This window comes from Panthera pardus, unplaced genomic scaffold (assembly GCF_024362965.1).
Source record: "Panthera pardus isolate Hobbes unplaced genomic scaffold, ASM2436296v1 HiC_scaffold_10, whole genome shotgun sequence".
Lineage (NCBI taxonomy): Eukaryota > Metazoa > Chordata > Mammalia > Carnivora > Felidae > Panthera > Panthera pardus.
Genome location: NW_026526655.1, coordinates 43,340,184 through 43,363,256, shown reverse-complemented (window position 1 = coordinate 43,363,256; position 23,073 = coordinate 43,340,184). Strand labels below are relative to the sequence as shown.

At 40.4% G+C, this 23,073-nt stretch overlaps 1 protein-coding gene across 4 annotated transcripts in view; it reads left to right on the top strand.

Moving 5' to 3' along the window:
• Nucleotides 1-19,822, top strand: part of MYO1B (myosin IB) — a 187,584-nt gene extending 167,762 nt beyond the window's left edge. For all 4 annotated transcript variants that reach the window (XM_019462617.2, XM_053906819.1, XM_053906817.1 and 1 more), the window contains 7 exons: nucleotides 1,791-1,865; nucleotides 3,436-3,570; nucleotides 6,646-6,752; nucleotides 9,756-9,888; nucleotides 10,251-10,403; nucleotides 12,653-12,780; nucleotides 18,515-19,822. In XM_019462617.2, coding sequence (XP_019318162.1) covers nucleotides 1,791-1,865; nucleotides 3,436-3,570; nucleotides 6,646-6,752; nucleotides 9,756-9,888; nucleotides 10,251-10,403; nucleotides 12,653-12,780; nucleotides 18,515-18,638 — 855 coding nt within the window. In that variant the 3' untranslated portion in view covers nucleotides 18,639-19,822. The remainder of the gene's footprint in view (nucleotides 1-1,790; nucleotides 1,866-3,435; nucleotides 3,571-6,645; nucleotides 6,753-9,755; nucleotides 9,889-10,250; nucleotides 10,404-12,652; nucleotides 12,781-18,514) is intronic.
• The last annotated feature ends 3,251 nt before the right edge of the window (nucleotides 19,823-23,073 follow it).

Below are 23,073 nucleotides of genomic sequence, written 5' to 3'. Positions count from 1 at the left end.
TTATTAGTTTGAGATTTGAATCTAGCAACTCCTTGGCTAAAGGAGAAAGGATAATCAGTACCATAGAATATGAACAAAAGGAGGAACTTCCTGTGTGGTATCTGGGGGAAAAATTTTTTTTTTTAATTTTTTTTTTAATGTTTATTTATTTTTGAGACAGAGAGAGACAGAGCATGAATGGGGGAGGGGCAGAGAGAGAGGGAGACACAGAATTGGAAGCAGGCTCCAGGCTCCGAGCCATCAGCCCAGAGCCTGACACGGGGCTCGAACTCACGAACTGTGAGATCGTGACCTGAGCTGAAGTCGGACGCTCAACCGACTGAGCCACCCAGGCGCCCCGGAAAATTTTTTTTTTAAATCTATTTTTGAGAGAGGGAGGGGCAGAGACAGAGAGAGGGAGAGAGAGAAAGAGAGAGAGACAGAGAAACCAAACAGGCTCCACACTGTCAGCTCAGAGCCTGATGGCAGGACTCGAACTCATGAACTGTGAGACCATAACTGAGCCGAAACCAAGAATCGGATGCTTAATTAATGACTGAGCCACCCAGGTGCCCCTGGAAAAAATTTTAAACCTTAATAATCCGTAAGCGTAGAGAATGGGTCTGGCACTTACATGCCCCATGGGACCAGGGAGGTCACAAAGATGAGGGAAGTAGCAGATGGAAGGTGGATCAGGAAGGATGGGGCCCTGAGCAGTGTGGAGCATCCTGTCCCATAAAGGCAGCCACAGCTCCTGTGGTCTCGTCTTTGTCATGTGGGAATGGGGCTCACCGTTGCTAGATCTTAGAAAACTTGAAGAGAAACGTGTAGCCTGAATTTTCCGTGCGAAGTGCTTCATTTAAAAATAGGCGTATAAAACATTTTTCTACAAACTGAATTTGGCTAGCAGGTTGTGAGCTTGGATTTTGAACATGTGCAGTTAAACCCAGAAAAGTAAAGACAAAAGAAAAAGGCAAAGCATGTCTGAATTATTCAAATAGGCTGGTGTTTTGCTAAAATCTAACGTTCTCATTGACAGCCGAGTGACAATCGGTATTTTAAGTAGTGTTTAGTTTTCTTTTCTCAGTTTCAAAACTTAACTGTATCATTCATTCATTCGTTTGGTAAATACCTCACCTAGTGAATTGATTTGTTGAACACTAGTGTGCAAAGTGCATAGGACAGTGTAGCAAGGAAGAAATAGGGAAACTAAAACTGTAACATGTCCTGAGTGTTGTGATAGTGTTAGTAGAAACTCGGACAGGAGTAGAGATGAGAGAAAAATTAATGCAGTTAAATGGGAGATTTCTAATGGGAGACCACAAGCTTCTTTTTAAGTTCTTATTTTTAGGCACCATGAGCTCCCAGCGCACGGCACTGAAGTCCTGTCTTCGTATGCAGGGCTTTGGAAGCTGTGCTGGAGTTCGTCAGGCATTTTCTTTTTATCTTTTAAGAACAATTTGCAGTGAAAATTACCTATGTAATTTTTTTTCTGATATGTATTTTGATTTGTGATGAGTTTGTAGCCATGCCTGTAGAGTGTTTCTTGTCAAATCTTCAGGCACTTTAAAAACGAATTGAGAGGATTTAAAACATTAGAACATTCTGGTATTACCACTTTGCAGCTCTCGTTTCTTTTTCTCTGATTTAAAATCCACTGTCTCAGTGTGCTTCAATCATTTTACTATATCCAGAAAGTCACTTATAAATTTGACTTGTTCCACCTTTTTTTCCTTTTTTGATAGAAGTGTATCATGTGGGCACCTGCCGGCCACACGTTAACCTCTGTGTTCTGCTGCTTCTATTTAAAGGTCCGTCGGGAGTACAGGAAATTCTTCAGAGCCAATGCTGGAAAGAAAATTTATGAATTTACGCTTCAGAGAATTGTAAGTCTATACTTTCTATGCGGCTAATTAGCATTATAGGACTAACTAGTGAATAGCACCACCTCAATCATAAATGGCTTGTTTGGTAACTATTAAACCCTAGCCGTGACACTGAGAGATTGTGACCTTCTATCATTTCCCCTCAAATTCAGGTAGAATTGTGTCAGGTTAGCGGCCCACATGTGATCAATGAAATGTTCTTTGACAGAGAGAACGTTCTCTGGGGAAGGGGAACCCGAGAAAGCCTGGTGTGTTGGTTCAGGCTACTATAATGAAAATACCATAGACTGTGTGGCTTAATAAACATTTATTTCTCGGGGCGCCTGGGTGGCTCAGTCGGTTAAGCGGCCGACTTCGGCTCAGGTCACGATCTCGCGGTCTGTGAGTTCAAGCCCCGCATCGGGCTCTGTGCTGACAGCTCAGAGCCTGGAGCCTGTTTCAGATTCTGTGTCTCCCTCTCTCTGACCCTCCCCCGTTCATGCTCTGTCTCTCTCTGTCTCAAAAATAAATAAACGTTAAAAAAAAATTTTAAAAAAAAAAAATAAATAAACATTTATTTCTCATAGTCCTGGAGACTGGGCAGCCCAAGATCAGAGTGCCAGCATGGTCTGGTTCTGGTGAGGGCTTTTTCCTAGTTTCCTCACAGGAGAAGAGAAAGAGAAGCAAGCTCTTTCCCGTGTCTTCTTATAAGAGTGGTAATCCTGGGAGCACCACCCCTTGTGACCTTACTCACCTAATTGCCTCCCCAAGGCCCCGTTTCCTAACACTATCCCATTGGGGGTTAGGATTTCAACATAGGAATCTGAGGGGAACACCAAGATCTTGCCCTGCTGAACTGCCACAAGCTGCTGCAGGGCGAGGTTGGTCAACGAGGAGAGCAGGGCTGTGCCACGATTCCAGGATGGATTCTAACATTTCCCTCTGGCTTCCAGAGAAGTATATGTAGTGGTAACGTGCAAACTCTGGAGCCAGCTCACTCTGCCATGTACAGATTTACGGCTTGAGCAAATCACTTAACTTCTGTGAGCCTCATTCTTGTCGCCTGTAAAATGGAGTGATAATTGAAAGCTCTTACAGTTCCTGGCTCATATTCAGTACTCTAGAGCAGTGCTGTCCGATAGGACTTTCTGCAGCAGTGAAAATGTTCTAGATCTTTGTGGCACAGTAAAGTCTAGCCACATGTGGCTGTTGAGCACTTGAAATGTAACTAATGTGATTGATGAACTGGATTTTTAACTTTTTTCTTAATTACTAAAGATTTAAATAGAAATAGTCACAGGTGGCAAGTGGCTGCCTATTAAACAATGCAGCTTTCTAGTGTTAGCTGGTGTAAGTATTAATTTTAATTTTAAAATTAGTATTCTTCTTTTCTCTTAACCACTTAGTGGAGCTTAGATTTTCCCAACCAATACAGAGAGTTAAAAAGAGATTTTCCAGAGGAGTTGCAACATTTTATAAACTAAAACTTGCTAAATTCCACCAAGTGGTTTGCTTGATCCTGGTTTATGTAAAACAATGACTTTTCTGGTATATTTTACTTATCTAGCATTTTTTGTCAAACTCAACACAGGTGCAAAAATACTTCTTGGAAATGAAAAATAAGATGCCTTCCTTATCTCCAATAGACAAGAACTGGCCATCAAGACCTTACCTATTTTTGGATTCTACTCACAAAGAACTAAAAAGGATTTTCCACTTGTGGAGGGTAAAAAAATGCCTTGTTAGGTTTTTTTTTCAGAGACTTCTTAACATATATTTTGAGCGTTTGAAAAATGTTATGTAAAAGCAGATTTTTAACCATGCTCTTCCTCTAACCTCTAAGAGACATATCTGAGGACCTTGGTATTTTTGAACCATGCACTGTACTTGGCTTTGTGTGAGAATTTCTAGAGCAGCCAGGTGTTCCCATGACTGTCACCTGTCATCCTTGTCTGGAAAGGAGAGTGTGCATGGCTCCAGTGTCTTTCCCTTCCAGATTCCAGTTGCTTTAAAGTAGTTCAGGTTTTTGTTTTGTTTTGATGTGTTTCTGTTATTCATCTTTACCTGAAGGAATACTGCCAGAGATAGAAATAATAAAATTTGAACATCTTCACAGGATACAGTTAAATCTGGAAGATTGTAGGAGTTTACTTTCTAAGATGTATTGAGTACGTGCATAAACGTACGCGAGAACACTACATGTTTTGATGGACTGGGGAAGAAAAACGGCTTTAGAGTGCCTCACAAGACATCAAAGAGATTAAGTTTCCCTCAACCTGAATTAAATGGAAGCTAAAAATCTATTTGACATTGCCTTATATTTTTAGCTTCCTTAATTTTATGAGAGCATAACGTGTTATTTAGGTGTTGCCCAGAAGTACGTGGGTTACTTATATAGATGTTGACTTTATTTTAGTAGTTCAGTTGATATATGGAATGCTAAATATGTACAAATGTCAGATACGATATAATCATTAATATGATAACCATATAATCCTACGATATAATCATTGAAAGGCTTATTATATTTGGTAAGTGAATGACTGATGGGTATCACTTCCAGGAAACTCTTTCCTGCTGGGCACTGTAGGCTTGTCCCTTTCCAGAATTACATATGTAGAGTGACATTATCACTGAATAGTGTAATATTGGTGACACAGCATGTGGAATGGGATTCTCCCTTCTGTTTCCTAACTTAGTGAGTCAGTTTGGTGAAATTCACCAGTGTCTCAGTGCTCATCTCCCTCTTTGAGTCTGACAGTGAGACTGTTTTCAGAAATAACGATGGGGAGCTTCTAATACCAGGAGTCTGCTCTGCCTCTGCTCTCCCCTGGCCCCTGGCCCTTACCTCCCTTGCATTTGGGGATAGAGAATGAGAGGGATGTGTTTATTCCTGAAAGTGTGGGCAGCAATGCTAACATTCCCTTATACAATTATATCAATGGGTCTCAACTACATTTGTAACTGAATGTCTTAGAGTTCATCTGAAACACCTGGCCTAGGGGCACCTGGATGGTCGGTCGGTTGAACGTCCGACTTTGACTCAGGTCATGATCTTGCAGTTTGTGAGTTTGAGCCCAAGGTCGGGCTCCGTGCTGACAGCTGAGCCTGGAACCTGCTTTGGATTCTGTGTCTTCCCTTCTCTGCCCCTTCCTTGCTCACTCTCTGTCTCTCTCTCTCAAAAATAAATAAACATAATAAAAAATAAAAATAAAACAACCTGTCCCTGCCCCTCCAGCCACCCCCTGTGTCCCTTCAGTACCATCTCAGAATCCAGCCAAAGGAGAGATTTCTCAGGTCAGGTGTCCATACCGTAAAATGGCAATAGGGGATTCAGAGTAGTATTTTTCAAACCAAGGGTTGTAGCATATTTGTGAGTTGTGAAATCAATTTAATAGATTACTGACCAGCGTTTTAAAATGAAGTACAGTAGGATAGAAGACGTCCACATGGCCAACCGACACATGAAAAAATGCTCAATATCACTCATCATCAGGGAAATACAAATCAAAACCACAATGAGATACCACCTTACACCTGTCAGAATGGCTAACATTAACAACTCAGGCAACAACAGATGTTGGCGAGGATGCAGAGAAAGAGGATCTCTTTTGCATTGTTGGTGGGAATGCAAGCTGGTGCAGCCACTCTGGAAAACAGTATGGAGGTTCCTCAAAAAATTAAAAATAGAACTACCCTACGACCCAGCAATTGCACTACTAGGTATTTATCCAAGGGATATAGGTGTGCTGTTTCGAAGGGATACATGCACCCACATGTTTCTAGCAGCACTATCAACAATAGCCAAAGTATGGAAAGAGCCCAAATGTCCATCAATGGATGAATGGATAAAGAAAATGTGGTGTGTGTGTGTATATATCTATCTATCTATACACACACACACACACACACACACACACACACACACACACAATGGAGTATTACTCAGCAATCAAAAAGAATGAAATCTTGCCATTTGCGACTACGTGGATGGAACTGGAAGGTGTTATGCTAAGTGAAATTAGTCAGTCAGAGAAAGACAAAAATCATATGACTTCACTCATATGAGGACTTTAAGAGACAAAACAGATGAACCTAAGGGAAGGGAAACAAAAATAATATAAAAACAGGGAGGGGGACAAAACAGAAGAGACTCATAAATATGGAGAACAAACTGAGGGTTGCTGGAGGGGTTGTGGGAGGGGGGGATGGGCTAAATGGGTAAGGGGCATTAAGGAATCTACTCCTGAAATCATTGCTTCACTATATGCTAACTAATTTGGATGTAAATTTAAAAAAATAAAAACTAAAGTTTAAAAAAAAATAATAGAGTACAGGGCATGTTGAAGGAATTGTTTTGTGAAGCTTTTGTGTCAGTTGTCTATGTGTGTGCATGTAAATCAGTGTGTGCAATGAGTTGTGATGTACAATGTCATTCTTAGGCTAAGTCTTTGTGAGAAGAGTGTGACAGCCTGAAGCCTAAAGGATGTCAGGGGTGGGGGCGGGGCTGATGTCATAGTGGGAGGGTCAGTACTCCCAGTAGGGCCCTTGCTAGCAAGGCCCTCGTGTGTTCTGAAGAAGCATCCCAAGTTCCACAATACAGACCGTAGTTTTTATGGCATTTTCTAAGACCAACCTTTTAAAACCCAAAAAGGAAAAATGCTCTTGGTTTTTTTAAATGGATATTTTGTACACATTTACTCTTACTCTTCATGTTACTAAATTGGCTTAGCATATTTAAGAATGAGTAATGACTTATGTAAGTGATATCTTTTTTTTTTCTCCTTTTCATTTTTCACAGTGTAAAAAATACAGAGACCAATTCACAGACCAGCAAAAGCTGATTTACGAAGAAAAATTAGAAGCCAGTGAACTCTTCAAAGACAAGAAGGCTTTATACCCATCTAGGTATTATGGCTTTGCTTTACCCATAAAAGTCAGTATTTTAAAAGCTCCTCAAATATATTTGTAGGTCGCTTCTAGTGGAGTTTGATTTCAGTGATACATGAGAGATTTTTAATTCTATGAATTATTTTATGATCAGCCTAACTCTTCCAGACAAAAGCAAATGGCATGTATGGGTTTGCTTAGGTCACTAGATTTCCAGTTGACATCAGTTAATCACTCTCAATTCATACTATGATGAAATATTTGTATTTTAAATAGAAGATAGGAGTTCCGTGTTAAGACTATTTGTACTCTGTACTTAAAGTCAAGTGGTTTTAATCCCTTATTTCCTTTCTTAAAATTAATTGTTAGTGAAAAATATTTTATAATGAAATTCATCTTGGAAAACTAGAAAGAGAAAAATGGCAAGGTAATTATTGTTCTGTTTTCCATAATTTAGAATTGAAGACCTAAAATGAGTATTTTGTAGTTTTATATTCCTTTTTAACCCATTCAGTGGAGAACGTCCAGCTTTTCTCCCAAGTTGTATGCTGATTCTAATATGTATTCGACATCAAAGATAAACATGGAAATAAAGCTCAGCTCTGTTGAAAAAAGTACACTTAAACACTTTTGAGCAATGGCTTTCATGGCATACTGTAACGAAATGAGATTACATTTGTTGGTTTTATTTCATTGGCATTAGCCTAAACACTTCGCTAAATAATTAGAAGTCATCGTTTAAAATACAAATTGCATAGGCTATTAAGGTAAATCTTCATTGTAAATTCTTGTTCATTTTCCATAGTTTTCAGAGGCCGGCCCAATTTCTGCTGGTAATATACTGTAATCCCCATGCCAGTCTTCTTCCTTGAACCAGCTGGGTCAGGCTCATTTGCATTGTAAAGAAGAGTGAGCTGGTCTGTCACTCTAAGAGTGTTGCGGGAGCACTGCTCTGTGATGGCCTTTGGTCTGCTAACTCCTTGGGCATGACGTTAGTGGCCTGTGCAGTCAGATCGGTCCCTTTATTGTAGGCACCAAGCACTCAATAAAAGAAGCAATATCAGTTGTAAGTTTACCAAGTGAAACCCTTGGTAAAGACCGCTTATCTGAATATTCTTCTATCTCCCAAGTTCATCATTTCTCCCCAGAATCCCTATCCCTTTCTCATCTGTTTTTATTTTTTTATTTTTTTTTTTTTAATTTTTTTTTTTCAACATTTATTTATTTTTGGGACAGAGAGAGACAGAGCATGAACGGGGGAGGGTCAGAGAGAGAGGGAGACACAGAATCGGAAACAGGCTCCAGGCTCTGAGCCATCAGCCCAGAGCCTGACGCGGGGCTCGAACTCACCGAGTGCGAGATCGTGACCTGGCTGAAGTCGGGCGCCCAACCGACTGCGCCACCCAGGCGCCCCCTCATCTGTTTTTAAATAAAAAAGTAGGTTGTACAATTTCAAGCGAAATCTTTAACAACTTTTAGCTTCTTCCAAAGGATGGCCCGGAAATAAAAAGTATTATCTGCTGAGTATATTCACATGTACTCCATGTGCTGTGCTTGTATTCTCTGTGTCTTTAGGGACACAGCCTCCTGGGTCAGCTGACCTGGTGACTTGAGATGGTACATACTCCCCATGAATCCCACGTAGCATCTTCATCCGAAGTTGTCCAAAGTGCCTGCTAAAGAAAGCACATTCGAACACGAAAATGGTCCCTGTGCTCTCTCCAGCAACTAATTGATTTAACTTTTTCTTTATATCTTTTTCACTTGTAATCATCTTAATTAACATTCCCTGTGGGTGACGCTTCAGAAACTGAAAGGAGAAAAATGCATTTTTGAAGAAACAAATTCAGAGACTCTTAGCACTTTTTAATTATTAAAAACACATTTGTTGATTCTTCCTTTAAAAACATTAAATGAATAAAGACACATTTGACTATGAACAGCAAGAAAAAAATATTAACATCAAGCCAGGTCCTCTTTGGGTAATGTTCTCTGTGCATGCTCCCCCCGCAGCAGTCAGAGGGGTGGGATAATTTAGCCTCCCAGCACTGTGGGAAGCAGCGGCCCTTCTGGGTGCCAGCCTGTTATGTGCTGGGAGCTGTGAAACACTGACCACCTACGTGGATTTTTCTTCCCTATTCCTCCACCCACAACACAAGCATTTAAAGTTGTATTTGCAAATTGCCAGAACTTTACAGCTCAGAGTGAAACCACAGTTTGTTGTTGTTATTGTTGTTGTTGTTGTTGTGGGGGTTTTTTTTTGGTGTCTTTGAAGAAGCTGTCCTGCAGGTGTCACCCCACAAACCTTTAAGGGAAATCGACATCCTAGCACATGATTGTGCGACTTGTAAGATACAGTTTGTTTGAAAGAAAACTGCTCTGCTTCTGAATGGTGACCTTGGCCCCTTCTGTCCGAGTAGGGGCATATCCTAGGAGGAAAGGCCTGTTTCTTCTTTCATACATTGCCTATTTAGAGCCAGAGTTATATGGTAATATTAAGTGCTCTGTAGCTTTCTTCTAAAGCGGTTGCTCTGGATCTGTTCTTCCCAGGCGGCCTATTGATTTTCTGATTCTCTGCAAGAAAATGAAGTTTTTCTTTGAAGCAGCTGATGGTAATGATCTGTGCTCTTTTTTCCCGTTGCCACATGTTGTTTAAAGGCATTAGAAGCCCTTTGTGGGTAGCTGTTAACTTTATATTAACAGATTAGAAGGATTTGCCTTTTCCTTGAGACCATGCACTTGGGCCTTGGCTGTCTTTCTTGTGACAGGTTTCTATCTTGATTGTTCCATGTGATAAGATTTTTATCAAAGTCCTACCTACAAAATGCCATGATGACATCAAAAATGTATTTGAAGTAGGTTTCAGGTTTAATTTCCAACTATTTAGGACATGTGTAAAATGCATAAAATTAACTCTGATGAAGTATCGCTCTTCAGGATCAGCTAACGTGTTACCTTTCTCCCATAATACTTCCATCTGGAACTGTTTCTAATGGGAGGGGAATTTTTTTTTCCCTCCAGTGTTGGGCAACCATTCCAAGGAGCTTACCTGGAAATCAACAAGAATCCCAAGTATAAGAAACTCAAAGATGCTATTGAAGAAAAGATTATCATTGCTGAAGTGGTGAACAAAATTAACCGTGCCAATGGGAAGGTAAAATGCTATCCCTGAAGACTTGTAAGAAGTGTTTATCAATTGGGACAGTCATCTTTAGTTTTCTGAATATTCAAATTTGCATTTCATTTTCTCAGCAGAATTCTTATAAAGGAAGATGTTCCCCCTTTAAGCTTAGGTGGAATTTTGCTTGTTCTCTGAAACTTTCATGATTTAAGATACGTTATTTGTGTTTTTAGTGTGTTCTCAGTTTACATAGGTATGCATGCTGAAAGATACAGAATAAATGGGCATTTCTGCAAATAACTAATACTTTAAACTCAAGGACCACTTGGGGTGTTTTTCATCATTGGTTTTACATCCTTATTTGTTTTGTTTTGTTTTGTTTTGTTTTGTTTTAGAGCACATCCCGGATTTTCCTCTTAACAAATAATAATCTCCTTCTTGCCGATCAAAAGTCCGGGCAGATCAAGTCAGAGGTTCCTTTGGTGGATGTGACCAAAGTATCGATGAGCTCACAGAATGATGGCTTCTTTGCTATCCATCTCAAAGAGGTAAAGGTCCAACTATTGATTTGTTTGAAAGATTTCTGCATTTGTCCAATTTCCGAGGCACTGGTTTAAAATTTTCTACATCTGGGGCGCCTGGGTGGCTCAGTCAGTTAGGCATCAAACTTCGGCTAAGGTCATGATCTCATGGCTTGTGAGTTCAAGCCCCACGTCAGGCTGTGTGCTGACAACTCAGAGCCTGGAGCCTGCTTCAGATACTGTGTCTCCTTCTCTCTCTGCCCCTCCCACTGCTCGCACTCTGTCTCTGTCTCTCTCTCAAAAATAAAAAAAATAAAAAACAAAAACATTAAAATTTTCTACATGTTATTGATTTGCAGATTTGGGCTATATTCACTCCTATGTAAAATCTCAAGCTTGGCTTTTCAGTGATTGAAATTGACTAGTTGAAATTGAACTGATTAATCACATTTATTGTTCATTGAATTCTGATTTCCCTGAGCAGCTTTTGTTTGCACTCACAGTGATGTGCTTTATTTTGAGAATAATACATGGAAATACCAGGATGTTCATTGCTTCCTCCTGTGGTTTTTTCTGTATACCGCTTGATAAATGTTCATCCCCTTATTCATCTTTAATTTGTGGTTTTTTAATTAAAGAAGGCAACCACAATGAAACAACTGCCTCATAACTTTGACCTAAAGACTTTTTAACATTCAGTGCTTTTTTAGCTTAACTAGGACTTCCTGATTTTTTTTTTAATTTTATTTATTTTTGAGAGAGAGAGCACAGGTGGGGGAGAGGGAGAGAAAATCCCAAGCAGGCTTCATGCTTAGCGTGAGCCCAGTGTGGGGCTTGATCTCACAACTGTGAGATCAGGACCTGAGCTGAAATGAAGAGTCAGATACTTAACTGACTGAGCCACCTAGGTGCCTTGAGGACTTCCTGATTTGAAAGAAGTAGTTAAGAATGTAGGCTCTGGAGTTGGTCTCACCAATTTTACAGTGACCTTGGCCGAGTCATTTAACTTCTGTGTGCCTACCTAATTTTTCTCCTCTTTATGTTTTATTGTATTTATTTTTTTAATGTTTATTTTGAGAGAGAGCACATGTGCACACATGTGTGTGCACACGCGTGAGTGGGGAAGGGACAGAGAGAGAGGGAGAGAGAGAATTCCAAGCAGGCTCCTCTCTGTCAGCGCAAAGCCAAATGCAGGGCTCGATCTCACAAGTCGTGAGATCATGACCTGAGTCGAAATCAAGAGTCCAACTGGGGCACCTGGGTGGCTCAGAGCCCAGAGCCTGCTTCGGATTCTGTGTCTCCTTCTCTCTCTGCCCCTCCCCAGCTCGTGCTGTCTCTCTCTCAAAAATAAACATTAAAAAGACTTTTTTTAGAGAGTCGGATACTTAACCAACAGAACCACCCAGGCACCCTTTTCTCTTTAAAATGGAGAAAATAATGGCACTAGTTCATAACGTTGTTATAAGGATTCAGTGAGACACTGTGTAAAGTGCTCAGCATAGTGCCTTTCATATAACAAATAGTCACTGAATAAGCAGATGTCGGCGAATATTAATCATATTTAGGGACCTGCATGTATCTGGTAGTGCATGTAGCTTGCTGTTTCTATACTTAGGAAAGTCCCGTATGCTTCATTCTGCCTCTTTTCCCCCCTGTGGATCCTAACTTAAAGGGAGCATGTCCAGTCCTAACACAGGGATTCTGAACCTTGATTACACATAATGCTGGTGCCCAGGCCATGCCCCCAGTCCCCTTAAACCAGAGTTTCTTGGAATGGGGCACAACCATCCTATTCTGTGTAGCTTAGCTGGAGAGCCACTGCCTTAGCATATTTGTTGGGAGTGTTGTTGTTCTGCTTATGTTTTTAACCAAACCACTGAAGAATTTTTTAAACAGCCCTTTCAGATTGAGTTGTAGGTTAGGTCAGTGCTTCTCAAGCCTGAATGTGCAAACAGATCACTCAGGGATCCTGGTCAGTGGGCCTGCGCTAGGGCCTGAGGTTCTCCTCGTCTAACAAGCTCCCAGGTGATGTGCAAGGTGCCTGTGGTCTACCTACCAACTTTGGGTAGCGTCAGGTTAGGTAACCTTACTAAAAGTGCCCCAAGCAAGTTGGAAGAAATACAGCTTTCATCGTTATTGTTTATTTAGAAGAATGGACTCCAGTAACTAATGTTTTTTTAAAGAGCCAGTAAATACGTTTTCAGCCAAGCCTGTAAACATTTACCTCCTAAGCTGTCTTTAATTATGATGGTCTGACTCTTGCTTTGTCCTTTTAGGGCTCTGAAGCAGCTAGTAAAGGAGACTTTCTCTTCAGCAGCGATCACCTTATTGAAATGGCCACAAAGCTGTATCGGACGACTCTCAGCCAAACCAAACAGAAGCTCAGCATCGAAATTTCTGATGAGTATGTTCATAACTGTTTGAATGTGGTGTTTCACTTTCTGCTTTCTTGCTTTAGCCGAGCACTCTAGTCTTACTCATTAATGCAACCACTACCTTTAAGTGGCGAGTGTGCGTCTGGTATTTATTCTAGATGGTGGACGGGCAGTGAATGGTACTGATCAAGTTCTTACCTTCATGTCCCTGACATCCCGGTGGAAGAGACAAATATGCATACATAATAAATAAGTGATATGACTTTGGTTAATGACAAATGCTTGTGGAGAGGGAAAAAAGGCAGGATAAGGCCCAGAGTGTGCTATTTTTGATAGGGAGGTCAGGGAGGCTTGTTTGATACAGTGACATTTGAGTCGAGGCTGAAATCAGTGGAGCAAGCCAGGCAACCATCTTGGGAGGTGCCTTCCAGGGCAGGGAGGCAGCAGGAGCAAAGGCCCTGAGATGGGAATGAACTTAATGGCAGAGTGAAATGGTAGGAAAAGACCCTGAAGAGATAGACAGAGACCCGGCCATGTGCAGCTTGGTAGCTAAGGTAAGAAGTTGAGATTTTACTGAGGTCGATGGAATGCTATTATAAGTTTCAAGCAAGGATGTGGCATGATCTGATTTGTGATTTTCAAAGATTCCTCTGGCTGCAGTGTGGAAAATAGCTCTAGGGAGGCAAAAATGGAAGTGGAGAAAAATTGGGAGCTTCTCTGAGCTGTCTAGGATGATGTGGCTTAGGCTAGGGTGGGAGTGGGAGGTAGTGAGAAGTAGATTCCAAATGTAATTTGAGGGAAAACAAGAGGACTTATTAACAGATTGGACGGTAGGTCTGGGGCCCGAGCCCAAATGGTGGTACCATTTACTGCCACAGATGATGCTTAAGAAAGAAGGGTTTGGGGGTGGCTGGGTGGCTGGGCTGAAATCAAGAGTGCTGTTTTGGATGTATTATATTTGCTATGCCTTTTTCTGACATAGATAGAGAATAAGCATTCCATGTTGACAAGGTTGACTGGTGTGCTAAGACTGCTATATATAAATTTGAAATTTTGCTCTTTTTACTTCACAGTAGGGCTCTAAGGATAGAGACTGATTATTTATATGCAGGTTGGAGCATTCCCCCCACTTACGAAATCTATCGATATGAGCTCATTTGAATGAATTTGAGTTACTGTGCCGATTGATACCTGATTGGTTACTTTACTTTTCAATAGAGTGTTTACTACCTGTTTATATACTTCTTTGCATGTACAGTAAGAAGTCATGGAACCAGATTGCTCAAGAAATGGTTTTATTTCCTAATTAAGATTTTTGCCAGCCTATTCTATTTCAACTCTTTCTAAAAGTCTTTCTAAAATAAACTCATACCTATTCTTGGGGTGCCTGGGTGGCTCAGTCGGTTAAGTGTCTGACTTTTGATTTCATCTCAGGACATAATCTCACGGTTCGTGAGTTTGAGCCCCGTGTCGGGGCAGAGCCCCGATAGTACAGAGCTTGCTTGGGATTCTCTCTCTCTCTGCCCTTCCCCTGCTCCTGTTCTTTCTCTCTCTCTCTCTCTCTCTCTCTCTCTCTCTCTCAACATAAACTTAATAAAATAAAATAAAAAGCAAAATAAATTCATACCCATTCTTATCCCTCTGTAGGCCAAGCTAACTCTCCTTGATGTTTGAGGATGTACAGAACCTTGGGTTCATCATCTGTCCTCATTGTACACCAACAGTGGTATTTAGATTTGGTGGGAGATTGACCTTTATGTATACTCTACATAGGAAATTGCAGTTTGTAGTAAATAGCTTTTCTTGTCATTAGGTCCTTTCTCATTAAACAAAGAATACGTATCAGGAAAAAATATAATGGCTACTTGGGTTCTAGTCAATTAAGATTTTAACCTGTTAGGACCTATTCTAACTTTAAACTCCCTTTAGTTGAAATGTTTTATAACTTGGGATGCAGGGCTTCTGTTTCGGTGGAACTGGTAATTCCCACTCATCCCGGGAAGATTCTGTGTATTCCAGATGCAAGAGCTCCTTGGAATACGGATGAAGCAGCCTTACGGTTGACCCACTACATTAATGAGGTTGTCTTTACAGAGAAAGTCACATCAGCACCCAGGCCACAAAGGATTGCTACTCTTAAGCATTTCCCAAGCTGGTATTGTAGGAACACAGCCTCTGCTGTGAAGAAAGTAGTGGCTCGTGGAAATGTACAATCTTTCTTTACTACAGGTCTCCCCAGATGTGCTATGTTGTCACACATCATGAGTCTCCAGAGGGGCTGGGCAGGATAGCGTGTGCTGTTTCTCATACGTCATCAACCACAGAACCCTCCCGTGGTTCTCACATTGTGTGTGAGGCACACAGTTGTGCAACACTGATGGGGATGGTTTGCTTGTGGGTGGCAGGGACCCTGCCTTGTCAGAGAGAGGGGTATGATGTTCTGGATGCATAAGCTTTCAGTAAACCATGCTTGTGGGAGTGAAGGTTTACAGGGTGGCCATGTGAAGAAAACAAAACATTTAGTCGCATCGTAAACCAGTCCAAAACACCTTTCCTTTTCCAATCGCTAATCGTTGTTTGGTTTCATAAAAACAAAACAGCTGATGGCATCCTGCAGAGCACCCGTGGTCCCCTGCCCAGGCTTCAGGGAGCCACATGGCAGAGCAACGGTCAATGTAGCCTGTTTCACAACCTCTAGAGCTCTTAAGCAAGGATCATACACCTCCTTGGAGCGCATTTTAAATTTTAAAAAAATTTTACAAAGTCATGGGCAGGGGTGCCCATGATGTATTTTTTTTGCAGTCCTAAGTGGCTTTAATCCATTTCACTGCCAGCTCTACAGATTAGTAATTTTTTTTTTAAGTTTATTTATTTTGAGAGAGAAAGAAAGCACACACACAAGTGCAGGAGAGGGAGAGAGAGAGAGAGTCCCAAACAGGCTCCGCACCGTCATTACAGAGCCTGATGCGGGGCTTGAACTCATGAACCGTGAAATCATGACCTGAGCCACAATCAAGAGTTGGACGCTCAACCGACTGAGCCACCCAGGCGCCCCTCGGCAGATTAGTATTATATCCAGTGTGCAGTTCAATGACCGAAACCTTCCTCAGTGTGTCCTTTTCAGAAGCAGAAGTAATATTTTAATACACCCAGTCTCCCTAGGCATTATGGATAAACTGGCTGTCAGTTTACAAGAGGAGAGTCAGAGTCCTATTTACTCCTTCGAGCAGTTTTAACCCGCTTTGTAATTCCCAGTTCTTATTCCCAAACGGTTCAGTCCATAAATAGATTGCATTTTAAGGAGAACCTTAAATAAAATGTGTAATATTTCTAAACAGTTTCTAAAAACAAAGTCCTAAAAGTATTGAAAAAACCGAAGTGAATTTGTTCTATTAAACATTTTAAATATGTGTGTGTGTATGTACATGGGTACACATACATAATATACAAACATGTAAATCATTCAACATATGCAGTTGTTTGTCTGAATATTTTAAATCAGAACAAATCATGTAAATTCTTTTTGCTGTGATGTTCGAACTGGTATTGATGCTGTGAAAGAATGCATTCAACATTATTGTTTGCTGGAGGGTGATTCTCTGATTACCATGCCCTCACTGTGGGCCATGCTCCAGTTTTCTCTTTTATGAGGTGGAGAGGAATAACATTACTTGCCTATGGGGCACTTGGGTGGCTCAGTTGGTTAAGCGTCTGACTTCAGCTTAAGTCATGATCTCACAGTTCATGAGTTCAAGCCCCACGTCGGGCTCTGTGCTGACAGAGCCTGCTTCAGACTCTGTGTCTCCCTCTCTCTCTGCCCCTCCCCCAGTCGTGCATGTCTATCTCTCTCAAAAGTAAATAAGCATTAAAAAAAATTAATAATATTACTTGCCTCATAGGATTATTTTAAAGTTGAGTTAATATATGTAACTTACTAAGAAAAGTATGGTGCATGGTGAACATTCAATAAATCTTGCAATCATGCATTGTGAACATGAAGACAGCCAATGCTAAAGTTATTGGGGAAGAGAACTCCCTATACTTTCATTACACTATAAGTGGTCTTTGAAAATTAAAATGTCAAAATATTTGATTTTTTTAAATGTGTGTATTGGCATTAAATTCGAAAGGTGCTTTCTTTCTTTGAGGCACGTAGATACAAGTATATATGCTGGAGAGATGCGATTTTGGAGCCATAATTCTTTTTGTCAGTACTTTCAAGGTAAAAAGAAATAGACCATTCCAAAGCAGGGAAGTACTATCCTGTTAAAACAATTGATAAATCAGGAGCGTATGTGTCACATTTCACTCCTGTAGGCAATGTTTGCAAAACACGGACGGGGTCTGTAGACCTTGACGCTGAGACTAATGTGCATGGAACAGAGCTGTTTTGATGTTTGCCGTTGTCGTGGATCCAGTGAGCATGCGATCTGTCACACGGTTGTTAGAGTGACTCAGCTATATGCCAGCAACTCAGAAAACTGTTCCCTGAGAAACATATTGCAAATATGGCCACGTTGTACTGACTCTTACGCTGGAGTGACGAGCACTGGCTTTGAGATGGGAAAGCCCGGGTTCTGGTCCAGTCATGCCGCTCTCCTTCCTCCACAGGGATGCCATCCTTGAGGGCAGGGACCTCATTTTGTATGGCCAGGTGTCCCTTGCAGCCCTGAGCCCAGCAGGAATGCAGTACGTTTGTGGTAGGAAGGTGTGACGAATCATCCTGTGGACGAGCACTTGACCCCTGACAGTCTATGAAAGGACAGATTGGAACTAGAATACGGTTTCACATGTTGTACCACATGTGCTACTACTGTAGGATAAGAAGTGGCTTTGGGTGTGCACTGACAGAGTGTGTGTTATGATTATATGTATATGCTATATATGTATATAGTATATATGTAGTTTGTATTAGTAATATATAGTGTATATATATATATATATACTATTATATACATACTATATATACTATACTATATGTAGTATATAGTATATATATTTTAATGGACATTAAAAAATATAAAGGGAATATCAAACTTGCAATTTTATTATTATTCCATAGGTCACAGCTACTTTGAAATCTACTTATTTAGGGTTAGAAACAACTATTAGCATAGTCTGTGGATATGACAAAAATTGTTGAGGAAATAATGTCAGTAACCAGTGTTTGGAAATCATAGTCTGGAGTGTCTCTAGACCTCTTTAATGATATTTTTTCATTTAATTTTCTCAATCTGTTGGTAATTCAATAGGAACCTCGCCCACCCCCTGCCAGTTTATGGTCTTACTATGCAAAAATGGAGAAAAATGGGAAAAGAGCAGGTTGGTCTTCATTTGAAACATGGAAATAATTCTTCTTAGCCCTTCTTACCTTACTGGAGTGTGATGAGTTAATGAACTTCACTTTCCTTAGGGGCTAAGTGATGGCTGTTGCAAGTGCTGATGGAAAGAGGCAATACTTGTCAAGGTCAATATCCATTAGGAAACAAAAGCTAGTTGGGGGCACCTGTGTGGCTCAGCCGGTTAAGCATCTGACTTGATTTTGGCTCAGGTCATGAGCTCAAGGTTCGTGGGATCGAGCCCCACATCAAACTCTGCGCTGACAGCTTGTGTTCTGTGTCTGCCCCTCCCTACCCCTCTCTCTCTTTCAAAATACATAAATAAACTTAAAAAAAAAAAGAAACAAACAAAAGCTAGTGTTAGTGTCATCATCAGCTGTTGTGTGTGTACTTTTCTTTAATCTGCCCTATTCTTTTCTTCCAGGTTCCTGGTTCAGTTCAGACAGGATAAAGTATGTGTGAAGTTTATTCAGGGCAACCAGAAAAATGGGAGCGTCCCAACGTGCAAACGAAAAAACAACCGTCTCCTTGAAGTTGCTGTTCCTTAACTGGCTCCTCCTCTCTGCTTTCACGGACTTGTTTCCCTGTAATAGTGCAATTTTGTTTTGTTTTGTTTCGTTTTGTTTGGGGTTCATTGTATGTTTGGGAATTGCCAAAGGCTAATACTGTTAAGAGTCCCTTGGCAAAATAAAAATATTCGACTAATCAATTTTTAGTACGGGAATAGTTTTAACCCTTAAAATACACAGCGTGTCCTGGCCTGTAACATGTCACACGTGTTTTCTGTTTAGTCATTGTGTTAGATCTGTGTACCTTAAATCAGCATATTACTCATGAATCAGTAATTACGTATAGGAAATGGTCCCAGAAGATAGTGCATTCATTCATCAGATATTTATTGCGTGCCTGCTCTTTGCAAGGCACTGTGCTGGATGCAATGAAAACTTATTGGGAACCCTTTTTTGGTTTTCAGGCCATGGCAGGCTGGCTGCTTTGTGCTAACTTTACTAGGGCTGAGAGAGGTTGAGATGTTGAAACCAAAACAGTAACTGTTGCTGACGAACAGCATTGTTCTGAATCCTGTAGTGTGATCTTTAACAAATATACTTCAAGAAGGGCTGGTCCTAGAAAGTAGAAATATATGACTGGGTAAAAAAATGCCTCTCCACGTAGTTTCTATTTGAAAAGAGAAAACTGACATTTGAACAGGACTTTTAACGTGTCCGGATCTTGTCATTGCTTTTAACACTAAAAAACAGAGTCATTCTTATTTCAGAAAAAGTGCAGAAGCAGTCCAAATAAGTCTACAAATAAGATTGTATTTTCCTGTTTCTGGTAAACAGCATATATGATCCTATATAGGCTCATATTTGCAGAGTGTTTTCACCCAAGTTTGAGGAAATCCTTTAAACAGATTATACAGTAAAGAGCTGAAAAGCCTTTCAGATAGTGGCAAGCATTCTGTACAACGTGCAATAAACATCCAAGATCTTTTTTGAAAGTTTTATTTATAATATACCTTTTGTATGCGAGGTGATTGGTACAGGGTGCATATTTTAGTCAAGAGTCAAAATTGTGTTAATTTGCAGGACTTTTTTTTTTTTCAAATTTACAATAAGGATTCATTTTGGAAACTACATTTTAAACTTTGGAATCAAATTGTTTCTTATTTGGGAGGATAATGTATATACATTGGTATGTTAAATAATAAAACTGTTCTAATTTGGTGCCATTTCCTGAATCACAACTGTATTTTTGTATCTCGGGCTCTTTTTTCATGTTGTGTGTCAATGTAATATCACATAGAAAGGCTTTACAATTCAGTGTATGTTTTCTGTGTAATTGAATTTCACTTAGCCTTTTATAAACCAGAAACATTCATTGAAAGTATTTGGGTGGGGGAGGACTTTCTTTTTAATTTTTGTACTTAAAATGATTGCTCCCATAAAGAAATTCTCAGAAGCCTTTATGTTTATTGGTGCAGGTAGAGGATATCATTATTTTCTCTTAGTCTTCTCCAGCATGTACCTAAAAGTGGTAGATTCTGAAATAGTTCCTGAAGTAAGTGAGTAGAAATTTGGAACTAGAGGGGTGCTTGGGTGGCTCAGTTGGTTAGGCGTCTGACTTCAGCTCAAGTCATGATCTTTCAGTTCATGGGTTCAAGCCCCACTTTAGGCTCTGTGCTGACAGCTCAGAGCCTGGAGCCTGCTTCAGATTCTGTGTCTCCCTCCCTCTCTGTCCCTCCCAACTTGCGCTCTGTCTCTGTCTCTCTCAAAAATAAATAAACATTTAAAAAAAATTTTTTTTTAATAAAAAAAAATTGGAACTAGAGAGGGTTTTTTAAAAAATGTTTAAAAAATATGTAATACATTCATACTGTTCAACATACAAATAAATGTAAGCAGATATACAATGCAAATTCTCCATCCTGTCATTCAGCCATGTGCTCAGTTACCATCCCCCCCCCCCGCCAAGTTAACCATTGTTTTTACTTGCTTTTGCCCTGCTTTATGCATATGCTTCCAAAACAAAATAAAAATACAGATTTTTACCTCTTGCTTTAGTAGACAAAAGCTAATATGCTAGATAGACTTTGTTCTTTACTCTGCCTTTTTTGCTCAGTATTCTTTTTTACTGTGGTACCATTTTCCATTGTACGGATGCATTTCTCCAGTCCCCTCCAGATCACTGTTGGGTTGTTTTCCTGAATGGAAATTTAAGTCTGGGATGGAGAGGGCGAATATTCCATGGGTCTTACTTGTTAACTTTTCCCAAATACCTTATCTGCAGATTGTTCATTATGAAGATTAGCAATAATAGCAGTTAGCAATAATATATTTTCCAAAGTTCATTTCCAAAAGAGAAGCCATTTGATCTCAAACTTTGTTGTAGGTGTTCTGTAAGGATTTAAAAATATCTCTACAAGGTAGTTTTAAATGAGAGTGTTTTTGCATACACATCCATCAGTTCTAGTCTTGTCATCGCAATAATAAGTTTTGGTCATGAAATTCATTCTAGGTGGGTTGTGACTTGACTTGGAGAAGTTTTTCTGAACTTTAGCAAGAAAGCCTCCTGATGTACCAGGGTGAACTACGCATCCTTGGAGTTTCCTAAACTAAGCTCACCAGCTGGGGAGAGCATCCTTGAAAGGTACAAATTGGAAGCAAGAGTTCTTAATGTTTTCAGTGTATGTAGTGGTGCCTCCTTTTTTTTTTTTTTTTTTTCCCCATAGGGAGCAAGCGCTAGTGATTATTTCCATAGGGAGATAATTGGTGAGAGCAATTATTTAGAGCTTTTCAGCTCAGCAATAGAGTCTTAAACCCTGGTTTTCAAATGTGAGGTTAGAGTTGGGTCAAAATCACGAGGAAAGCTTGTTTTTAAAACACAACCAAAACAACCATGCAGATTCCTGGGCCATACCCCTTCCCAACTGAATTGGGAATCTCCAGAACAGAGTTTGAAAATAGGCACTTAAAATCTCCAGGCGATTAAGCACATTCAAGTTTGAGAACCACCAAGAAAAACCCTCGAGTTTCTCTGTAGCCGCCCAGCCATCTGTCTTAACAAGTCCTCCGGGAGGTGGTTCCGACATGTGCCCACGTGTATCAGAACGTTACTGACAAACTGTGGCATTGTTCTAATGGGTGAGCAACCACTATTTCTTTATCTTTGAATTTCTGTCGCTGTCCTGCAATGGCGGATTAAAGTATTACTGGCACTCCGGATTTCCTCAGTGCTCTGGCCTGGCCACACAGCCCTAACTTGTTTCCAGCCACCACTTACTTGCCCAGCCCCTGGAGTGACTTGTAGGTCTAGACTAAAAGAGGTGCTTGCAAAAGGTAACCAGGTAGTGAGCACCAAAAATCAGACCATGGCAGTTGCCGAGTATTCTTGACCTTGACTTCCACGCACCACGTGGCAAGAAAGGAACATAGGTAGGAAAGTCACTCTCTAACCGATTGGTTACAGTTTTGTATTTCCCACTCTTGGAATAATAACTTGGACCCAGCACTCAGACGTAAAGCCTTCAGCTCAAGTTTGAATAGCTTTTCTCCTACCCCAGGGGTTCCGAGGTGTGTCTGTGATCCTAAGGCACCATGGTCGAGAGTTCTGAGAATCATAGGTGTCCCCTCAGGTTTGAGGCTTTGGCAGAAATCTAAGAGGATAAATGGTTTTATTAGGCCATTTCAATTAGTATGCAGAGTGAGAACTCTCAAATTCACATAATTAAGTATAATTACGGTAATTAGGATATGGTTCAAAATTCTTAGTCTAGTAGACAACAGCGTCTTTTTTGTGTGCTATTTTTCATGTAATAAGTGAGGTGTTTAGGTTCTAACTTATTCAGATAACGAGCACCCTTTAAAATGGTGTATGTTGCTGGAGAAGGATTTTGAAAACTCCTAATGTGTTTATTGAGTCTTATACAAGCCTTTGTTTTTAAGCTGGGCGTTCTCTGCTAACGACCACAGCATTCAAATTCACTCAGTTAGGTGCAGGGGATAAAAAGGAAGAGAAGGTAGGACAGTAGTTTTGCACTTCTTTTCCTCCTGGTGGGAAAACACAGCTGTAAGTTTTCATTGTCCATTTGAAGATTTAATGTTGAGGATTAATGTTTCATCACTGGAGGGGCTCTTTCTTTGCATCTCCTTGTAACAAACACTCCATTCCATGCCCTTCACTCTCAGCTTCTGGTCAGCTAACCCTCAGAAAGCCACCGCCTGGACGAGCTGGCACTTGCTTTCTGCTCTCACCGGCTTCTATTCCAATAGGCACTCAGTAGAAAATTAATTGTTTTTGAGTTGGTTTCCTGCAAATCTTGGAATTGTTTGCCTCATTCTCTTTGGTTTGAAGATCATTTTCAAAATCTGGAGTTAATCACAGCACAGCGTAAACCACAGCCTCTTTCTCATTAGCTTTTTTTGCCGCCATGGTGGCCAGATCTCCTCTGCTCCGTTCCGTAAAATTCAACAAAAATCTGAC